The 10,778-nt window shown below is 36.2% G+C and overlaps 1 protein-coding gene across 1 annotated transcript; it reads left to right on the top strand.

Annotated features, from left to right (window-relative positions):
- Positions 1-404: 404 nt before the first annotated feature.
- Positions 405-1,922, top strand: LOC113335284 (UPF0481 protein At3g47200-like). The gene has a single exon (XM_026581389.1). The coding sequence runs from the start codon at positions 405-407 to the stop codon at positions 1,920-1,922; it is 1,518 nt and encodes a 505-aa protein (XP_026437174.1).
- Positions 1,923-10,778: the final 8,856 nt, after the last annotated feature.

Here is a 10,778-nt window from a genome sequence, read left to right as displayed (position 1 = left end):
ACATATGCCATAACCTACTAACTAACATGATACAGATAGGAAGTATTAAACAAAGAGTTAACAGCTATATACATCCGTGAAATCACGTATTAGCACATGAAATTAATCAAACACGTCCGCCAAGATAGTAATCAATTAAGCACGTCCTTATCAGACTAATCTAAACTTCTATTTGAATTCTTATTATTTCGTGTATTTTCTTCGATCATGGTGTAAGCTGTGCTTTCCATGTTGCCTAGCTAGTGGCTATTATTTAACTAGAAATTAATAGTTTTTGTCGAAATGGTATACATTACAGTACATTCTCAGCTTCCCTACAACCCGTAATCAAGGATATCGAGAAGAATTCTCTCAGTTTCTAATTTCAAGGGGACGTACATCTTATTTTCATAATTCGTCCTGTAATGGCAACTGCGGGTGATATCGAAATTTTAAATCATCCTTTATTGCCTAAAGTGAAGAATGAGCAGCTATCAATTCCAATTGAAGAAATGATAGCCAAGTTTGACAGAAGTAGTGAGCATGTGTGGCGTCCGTATCAGGAGCTAATTTGTATACGCAGAGTGCACGAAAAGCTTCACAAGATGACGGATCCTAGTTCATATGCTCCATTACTGGTATCTATTGGTCCCTTTCACAGGGGAAAAGAATCACTTAAAGAAATGGAAGAATGCAAGCTGCACTATATGAGTAACGTTCTAAATCGAACAAGAGAAGAGCATAATTTTGATTCAATACAAAGGGTATTCAAGAATTGCGTTGAATCTATTGGGAAGATGGAAGAAAAAATTCGCCAGAGCTACTCGGAACCAATCAACCTCGAAAGCAAGGAATTTATAGAAATGATGGTGGTCGACGGTTTGTTCATCATCGGAATCTTCCAAGCATTAACAGGAACGAAGCTGATAGACGACAAATTTTTATTTCATAATATATGGGCCAAGAATACGCTTCTCTGGGATCTCTTGCTCATGGAAAATCAAATTCCTATGTTTGTTCTCGAACGCTTATTCAACTTAACTGCAGAAAAGAAGAAATCGAAGGGAGTGACCTTTCAAGGGACTGCACTGAACTTGTTCAAAGACAATATTGAGTTGCCGAGAAAAATCAATACCGTAACTAAGTTACAACAAGGAAGTCTTGGTGAAGGTAATAAGAATTTACTCGAACTAGTAGCTAAATCAATGCACCCTGATCCTCATCCCAATAACGAAATGCATGTTGTTCAAATCCATTCTTCACCCTTCTCAATGTTCACAGAGCTGACCACAATGCTTAAAAATGCGTTACTGCAAGTTTTCAAGTACATCATCATATTTCTGAGCCCTACACGCAGTAGTTGTCATAAATTATCAGGAAGTATAATTCCAAGTGCGACGGAGTTGGCACGAGCAGGAGTTATTTTCGAAATAGGCCCCAATGATGGTAGTTTCCTAGATGTTAAATTTGTCGACGGAGTGATATCAATCCCTCGTCTTGTAGTCGGCATAAATACTGGACGTTTTTTTAGAAATCTCATTGCTTCTGAGCAGTACTTTGATCAAAATGGATCTCCATATTACATGACCTCATATGCCATATTCATGGATAACCTGGTAAGTTCTGCTGCAGATGTCACTTTACTTCGTAATCAGGGAATCATTACACATACTTTGGGTACCGACGACGATGTCTGCAACATCTTCAATAAGCTTTGTTGTGACATATATTTGAAAGACGACTATTATGCTGATATACATAAGAGAGTGAACATATATTACTGTGACCGTTGGAATTTCTGCAAAGCGACATTGAGTAGCAAATATTTTGATAATCCATGGTCTGGTATTTCTCTGGCCGCTGGATCTTTATTTCTCATTCTTTCTCTTATAGCGGTCATAATAAGATTGCTTGAGTATATCAAACCTATAAAGGCAGCCTGAACCGTGAGGTAATTAACGGGGAACTGGATTAAATCCGTTGGGTTAACCTCCAGCTTGTTCGTGCTCATTCGTCGATAATCCATGAAAGCAAGTTGCCCTCACTTGTAATTGTTTTGGCTTTTCACTATCTATGGATTGTAAAAGCAAGCTGCAGTCACCTGTACTTGGTCGTCCAGTTTTTATGGTTATTTGTATCCTCATCTTCTTTACTAAAAAATGTGCAAGTGCTTGGATTGTTTTTCTTTCCTTTTGTATATACTCAACCTATCCTCATTTCAATACATATATGGAATCAATTGATTTTTAGGTTTCTTTCTGCACATTTTAGCTCTAGCAAGAATCATAAATAAAAAAAGGATCACAATGCTTGACCATCACAAAACAAAACCGGACAACCCCGAAGAAATAGCGAGGCGCAACAAAAACATAACACTCGAGAAACAAGACTTTAACCCCCCATAAGTGTCACTATTGTGGTTGCGCTGCCATACCAACTAGGTGGCACCACAACCACAACCAATCATTTGGAAATTAATCACAAGAATAACTGGAAACTATTTGTGTTACCTATGTAGGTAATAGGTATAGAAAGAGAACACAAGGAAAGATGAAGAGAAGGAAACACGAGTTCAAAATCAAACAAAGGAACTGAAAGATGAGATTGTTCAAAGATCCAAATTAGCTTCGAGGAAAAGTGAAATTGCGGCTCTAAGAGAATCTTCAAGAGCACGATATTTAAAAGAAATGGAGAAGAAAAAAGTGGAGGAGTTGTTAAGTTGAGTGAATCTGAATCTCGCAGGCAGAATTACCAACGAAGAATTATTGAGGTGATTCAGAGTCGACAAGTAGATGAAAACAAGGACTTCTGTGAATGCCTAGAGCATATGATCGTACCTGGGTTTGTTATTACGGGCTGGACTCTTGTAAAGTAATTAGAGAAGTGGATCCTGCTCTTCGTGATCATAATATGTCAGTCACCGCCTCCCAATCTTGATAGACTAGGTTGTTTACTACTGTATAGTGTATACCAATTTTATTAGAATGTAGCACGTATACAAGAAGTCCGAGAGACCATAAAGAGAAGACCACCGAGGTGTCCGTGTGATATACGTGCACAAGAGACATTAAAGACAGACTTGATGGGTCATCGAAATGATTAAGTGTACTGCTCCAAATGCATCACCAAACACATCACAACAAAGGTATAAAAAAAAAGGTCACCTTGATAAGGTGCCCGGATTTCAACTACAAGGAGACATTAGCGCTCCATTAATGCAGAGATATCCTAACAGGTCCGGTGTTAGATTGCTGGGAGATTTCCTTACATGAATCTGTAATTCTTTTTTCAGAAACCAATTCGACTCTAATTTGACCTTTTGAACTCAGAAGTACTTGAGCACCACTAAAGAGTCTATGATGTGGAAGTTTGTGTACACAAGTGCTTCATAAAAATCTTCAACTTATAAAGATACACCTTTCAAAGAGGAAGTCATATCTTCAGCATTTCCAAGGCGATATATTAACTTCAGACGATGTATTGCTTTGAAGGAAGTTTGTCGAAACATTCATTTTCCCCCAAACTTGAATGTTAAGTGGGATGTAATCAACTTGTTAGACTATAACGAGTCAATAACTTTGACAATGATATGTTGTAATTAAAAGCACACCACACGTTTTGTGGAAAGAAACCCGCAAATGTTTCCATGAGTCAGAGATGTAATTCTGGCTCCCGTAGTAATGATAGAAAGTAAATGTATCTACCTATAATGGGACAAAGATGTAATTCTGACTCATACCAATGTGAGTTGCGAATCTTGGTATAAGCATTTTACTAAGAATGATACAAGCGTTGTATGGTTAATACACTTACCCATTTTTTTCTTACCTTTATTCAATCGAATTTGTATGGTTAGATTTTACATTTTGATCCTAAAATGTTGTCTACATGATAGTTTGACATATATTTCATTAGCTAAAATAAAGAAATTTTTTTTGCGAAGAATTAAATTCATTGTCTGCACTTATGGAATGAAAAGTATATCATTTTCATGAGATTGAAATACTCTAAAGAACTTGAGATATACTCAAAAGTACTTGAGTTATAATGATCATTCGTACATTATGATGAAAAGTATATCATCTTCATGAACGGTAACACTCTAAAGTAAATGACATAGATTTTCCTTTGTTACGTAATAAGGCCACACCACTTATTACATGAAGCTCTTAAGGAAATATATAACTACTTGTTGAAATGTTTCCTTATATAATACCATGCGCTGATTGGATCATTACAGGTAATAGCCGAGCGAATAGATGCTCAATCTTTGTTGCCTAATTGGTACAAAGACTAAAAGTCACAAAAGCTCTATATGTACCGAGAGCTAATCACCTTGTTAAATTCCAAAGAGACCCATGCAAGTGGATATCATATAGAAACTCACAATGATGAGAATGTAATTGATTGCATCTTTTATAGTCTCTAATATATTTGGAAGGAAATATATCTTAGAGAAACTAATGAGTCAATCTAGTGAAATGTAAATCCACTATAGTATTTGGATTATTGAATCCATATTGACTTCGACGATGAAATATTGGGAATTGAATCATATAGACTTTGACATAACCATAAAGTAACTTTGGTTGTGACATGATGATCGTTTTGAAAGGACTCATACAAACATCACTTTATTTGAGTGAACGAGACAACGGGAAAAATATTGACAGAATGCGAAGTGACGGGATATGATCAATAAGTGTTTTTTTAAGTACTATATGCATAACCCCCCTTCCCATTATGCTTTTAAATAAGAAAGCATGTCACTAATTTTACAAAGCCTTCAGTAAAACAGGATCGAGACCATCCTAAGATGCAAATAGTAAATAATCCATATTACAAAGAAAACAAGGTGATGTTTAGAAAAATATCCATGCCGAATGCGGACCACTAAAGTGACTTATGGTTCTCGTGGATTTTTTTGACATTTTGGACTAGTTATAGTTCCCAAGTAATGTTGTGTTTGAAAAACTACTAGCACACATTATACATGTAAGGACTCACCACCCCTTATAAATGCTAGAGAGTATACATCAAAAGGACTTGATGGTTATTGCATGTTTAATAGGATCAATGTAGAGTATCCTATACCCTATGGTCTCGCAAAGGCTATCATCAAAGGTTACATATCGTTCCTAAGGAATGGTTATGCGTACAAACCTACCTTTAACTGCTAGAGGAATATGAAATATTACACGCATCTTCACTTATTCGTTTTAGACCCACAATTGGTCAACCATTCTTTGCGTTCCAGTTGGTAACTGGATATAAGCCTGACATTTTGTGTTCTTACGCATTTTTGGTTGCACTATATATGTGCCCTTACGACTCCACATCGTACTATGATGGGTCATCCAATTGATTAAGTGATTATGTTGGACAAGAATTTCCAACAATTATCTGCATTTTAAACCTTTTGGCAGGAGATCTCTTACCGCTAGATTTGCGGATTGTCATTTTAATGAGACAGTCTTCCCGTCGTTAGGGGAAGATAAGAAAAAGTATTTACTAAGGGAACGACATGAATTGTCGTGGTGTGTTCCCATTGTGTCTCATATTGAAGCTTGTACTCCACAAATGTAAATGTGAAGTGACAAAGAATAATCGATTTTCAGAATTTACACTGATGTCGCTAAAGTGATGAGATCACACATACCAGCTGCAAACCTACCTGCAAGGTTACAAATCCTCAATAGGGGATATACACCATAGACTAAGGTGTTGCAACTACACATAGTGGAAGTGTAGTTAAGGCCGTGGATCCATAAAGGAAAATGGAGAGACCACCAGGTTCGATCAATGCTCACCTAGAAAGGAAATAGGTGAGTAAGGTACACCTTACTTATATCATCAGAAATCATCTCATAAGATTTTCTCTGAATATGTCCATGAATCAAACTGGAGGACGCTCCGAAGTTTAATGATTCCAGAGAACAATGACATCCCAAGTGGATTATGATAATGCGCACGAGTCAATGGAAAGATCATGCGAGCATATTGATGATTAATTTCATATACACTTGCTTAAGGAAATAGAGCAAGATGAGATCGAACCGTGCTCCCTATTGCTTAATGTCGACGAATAACATATTTGGCCTATGCAATCCAGGTAGAACTTGGTTGTTTGACAAATAAACAGGTATACCAATTTAATTTGCAGTTGTTTTACTTAAGCCGTTTTCTCTTTTTGGTTCATTACCAAGTTGGAAAATTTAATTTTTATGCCTCACAATTCAAAGATGCCATGTCTGAACAAATTGTTTTTTACTATTTATCTGAGATTTAATCTGATGGTTCTTCCTGCGTGAACAATGATCTTCTCGATAGACACGTTTCTCAGTGTGTATCTAATAGGGAGAATGCGTCTCCCAATCTTCTCCCTGATCTGCAAAAAGTCAAGGATGCAGTGTTCTTAATTTCTTTTTCTTTATGGAAGGGATAGGCTGATTTTTTATTTTTATTTTAATTGGCTGATTTCAGGTAACGATGATACCCTTTTACATTTACTTGAATCGCTTATGCCTAAGATGATTGTGTTAGGGTAGAAGAGATCTGTTGTTGACTGAGTTTTTTCTCAGTCAGACTCCTCTCAACGAGTGCATTTTTGGTTTAGCTCGACTGCTATTTGTGACGGAGACTAAGAACTGACATGAAAGTACGTAGGCATCTACAAACTTATGTTTCAGATCATACATCTTTGCAGGGGAAGATTCAGTCTACCGTTAAACTGTTTGACAAAATGATTTAAAAGGAAGTTCCACGGTTCCACTTCCACCAAATATCATTACATGTGGTCCAATTATAACTGGGCTTTATAAAAAAACAAAATATATAACTGGGCTTTAAAGAAAAACAAAATATATAACTGGGCTTTGTAGAGTTTGGTCAACTAGACCACGCTCTTAAATTGCTGAAGAATATGGCTAAATGGAACTGCGAAGCTAATTATGTTTCTTAGTGTGAGCTTCCTTGTTCACTTATGATCTAATCTGGATGTACCAGACATTTATGAGCAAGAGACCATACCGAAATATGTTGCCATAACTTACTTCAATGTTTTACCTGCAGAAAAATGAAGTGTCATATTATCCGCCACATACAAGACTATATAATAGTGCATACTATCTACTATTTGTGCCGAGGACCAAGGATTTGAAAAGAAACAATTGAAGTATGTTCGAGTGCATCTATCCTGATGGTGAGAATCAGTGGATAACCTTAACCTTAAGCTTAAGCATAACACCAAATTTCATAATCGCCTGATATGATGTTTAACATCACCGAATGGCATCATAACTCAAATTCAATCAACATCTCCTTAAGTTTTCCTTGCTGAACTTTCAAGTTACTTGGAAATAGTCAGACTTGCCTAGGAAGTAGGAACCAGACCTTTGATTCGTAACACGGTCAGATATTCGAAAATATATGGCTCCCTTGTGACTCATCTGGAACACCGATTGACGGTGTAAACTTGGAACCATTCCACCACATACTATGAATTGAGATGAAACAATGGAGGTATGTGGAGTCATGAGTGATCCGACATCATTTTTCGGTATCACAAGCATTCTCCAGGGATGACCATTTACCATGAAGTTCTTCTGCATAATTTCTATGAGGCACAGCAAAAACAGTGCATAAGCAAATGGTCTCTTAGAGGATATCAGTGTTTATGCTCATTTGCATTGAAGTAGAAGTTATATAAGTAAAGTTTTTTAAAAAATAGAGACTTACTAGGAAATGTCATTCGAGTTGAGTCTAAATACAACTTTTTGCGTAAACGCCGAATAAATGATGGTTGAAATTTTAACTTTTTGTACGCGCGAACAATATACAATAGTGCTACGTGACCCGCTGCATGACCGCTGAATAACAGCGTTTGATGATGTGGCAGTGCAGTGATGTGGATATGAAGCATAACATAGCAATTTGCTTCTCCTTTTAGATGTTCTGCCCTCTTCATAAAAACAGATACATGATCAACACAAAGTATATATGGATTTTATATCTTCTTAATTAGCTTCTTGACTTTAATATCTCTTGTTCTTCCTAATTTAGATGTATGGTCTCCCTTTTCCAGTCTCTCCCCCATATTAAACCTACATATGTAGTTCAAGATACTTTGGAAGTGGCTTTGGACAAACTTTGCTGCGGATCAAAATCTCAATCAGATTCACTGATTGCTTTTGAGATTTGAATGAATGAAAAAATTATTAATTAAGATGAAAGAAAGTGTGATTTCAGTGAAATTGAATCTCTTAAGTTGAGTTGTATTTAGAGGGTATAACTTGAGAAGAGGGATCTCGTTGTTCAATCCCCAATTTAATGTTTAGTAAAATACGTTTTTTTTATTCCTTAGAAAATGCTGGATGGTGTGATGATAATAAGAAAATATACTTCAAAAATCCATAAGGAAAATTTAATTTCATCATTCGGTAAGGTGGATAATGTAGAAATTATCACTCCTACACATAGTGACACATCATCAATCGTTGTTATTCCGCTGTCATGCAGCTGTTCATCAGCAGGTACCTACAAGATATTGTTAACGCCCCAGCCCGGCGTTGATATTGTTAACGCCCCACGCCAGGCGTATATATAGTTAACGCTCCATCCCGGCGTTGATATTGTTAACGCCCCACTCCAGGCGTATATATAGTTAACGCCCCAGCCCGGCGTTGATATTGTTAACGCCCCACGCCAGGCGTTTATATAGTTAACGCCTGTTGTTGAGCGGACTTCATAGCTCCGCCCCAAGCTTGAGTTTAAAAAAAAAATTTAAAACGTTAGACAAAATTGATTTTGAAATTTTTTTATAACGTTGGTAATTCGAACGTTGAAGAAAATGAAACGTTGGATAATTTGGAACGTTGGAAAGTTTGGAAGACATTTTGGAACGTTGAAAATTTCGGAAGAAACACCTATATATACACATGAGATCCTGTGACATTTTCCAACAACTAATACTCCAAACTATCTATCACACCAATAAGAAGAAATATTATTTCTGCTTTCAAATCATTTGGAAAATTTTCACCGATTCGCTTACAATGGCACCAAGAGTAGCACGAGGTCCAAATTTTACGACAATCGAAGATGTAACAATGTGTAAAATTCATTTATCTATATCTCAAGATTCTAGTGTTGGAGCTGATCAATCAGAGGCGACGTTGTGGACTAGTATCAAGGATGATATTGAACTTCATTACCTAATAATCCAGAGAGGTCTTGGAGTTCTTGGCAAAAACGATATCAGGGAATAAGTAAAGATGTGGCGTTATTTTCGGCAAAAGAGGCAGAAGTTGAAGGTGAATATCATACTGGATGGGGTCCTGAAAAGAAGGTAAGCATTCTTGATTTTTCGAACAATTGTTTTCTAATATTTAATAAGCGCCCATGTACTTAAGTGTTTTTAAAAACATTAACAGCTTGAAGAAGTTAACAACAGGTTCAAGGAATGCAACGATGGGAAAAAATTTAAGCACGAAGAGTGCTACCCAATTGTGTTAGAAAATATAAAATATAATCGGCGATCGACTTTTGTATTCGATACGACGCATGATTTGGACACTTATGAGAATAACGAGGAAGATGATGAAGGACCGCAAACAACAACTCAAGGAGAGACCGGTAACGACACAGATGGGGGAGACATAGAGAACACATATCTTCGTAAGATGGGGAAAAAAGCAGCAAAAAGATTGAAGAAAACAGGGAGAGAGAAATCCAGTCACCAAGAGGAATTGATGGGAATAATTATTAAAGAACAACAAAATTTCAATACTCATTACCAAGCACAATCAAGATTCAAGATGGAACAAAGAGCAGCAGAGTTTGCAGGAAAACAAGCTGAACATGCGGCAAAAATAGCCAAGCAAGCTGAAGACGACGAATTTCGCATCATTATGATGGATCTTCAAAAAATGGATCCTGTACAACAAGAGTACTTCCAACTTCGCAGGGCGGAGATAGTTCGGAATAGAAGAAACCAATCTTAACACAAAGGCGGAATAGTTCAAACCTTAATTATTTCTCCTATTTAGTGATTAGTAGTATTATTAGTATTATTATGTTTTAAATTTCTTATTATCTGAACAATTAGCATTATTATTATGTAATTTTTGGATTTTAAATTTACTTCCGTTGATTTGAATTAAATTTCTACTTTTTTGAAACATACGACCTTAATTAAAACTTGAGGATGTTTACATACAAAGAGATAATAGAACGTACAGCAAAATCATTTGGGAAAACTTGAGGATGATTACCAAATTTAACATAGAAAGGAAATGACAAACGACAATTTTTAATTCCCATATTCTGCCCATATATATTCGATCAAGTCATCACGCAAGCGAATATGTGCATCTTTGTTACGCATTGCACGTCGGCGTTGCTGAGCTCTAATTTGGGAAAACTCGTCACTATTGCCTCTTAATATATTAACCGGTGCTGCGTTGCTACGTGAATTTGTTCAACATCTGTGCACACACAATATAGATGCAGTTACATTATTAAAAGACCAACCCTCATTAACGAATATTTTTATTAGTCCATCACCATTTATATTCCAAATACTATAAATCCTTAACACAAACCATATCAATTCCAAATTCTATAATTCCACAAACACAAATTAAATCGTCACCGATGCATTTCGAAAATCATTACAAGATTCCACAACCCAATTTAATCACTTCAAGATTCCATAAAAATCACTAAAAAATCAATTCCATACTCACGCAATTAGCTCTTCTACATATGTAACTCCCAAAATTTACATAACTACAATTTAC

The sequence above is a fragment of the Papaver somniferum genome, unplaced genomic scaffold, assembly GCF_003573695.1.
Source record: "Papaver somniferum cultivar HN1 unplaced genomic scaffold, ASM357369v1 unplaced-scaffold_139, whole genome shotgun sequence".
NCBI lineage: Eukaryota > Viridiplantae > Streptophyta > Magnoliopsida > Ranunculales > Papaveraceae > Papaver > Papaver somniferum.
Note: the sequence above shows the minus strand (reverse complement) of the source record. Positions and strands in the feature narration are given on the sequence as shown.

Coding starts and splice junctions, on each gene's coding strand:
- LOC113335284 (XM_026581389.1), top strand. CDS start 405: ATGGCAACTGCGGGTGATATCGAAATTTTAAATCATCCTTTATTGCCT.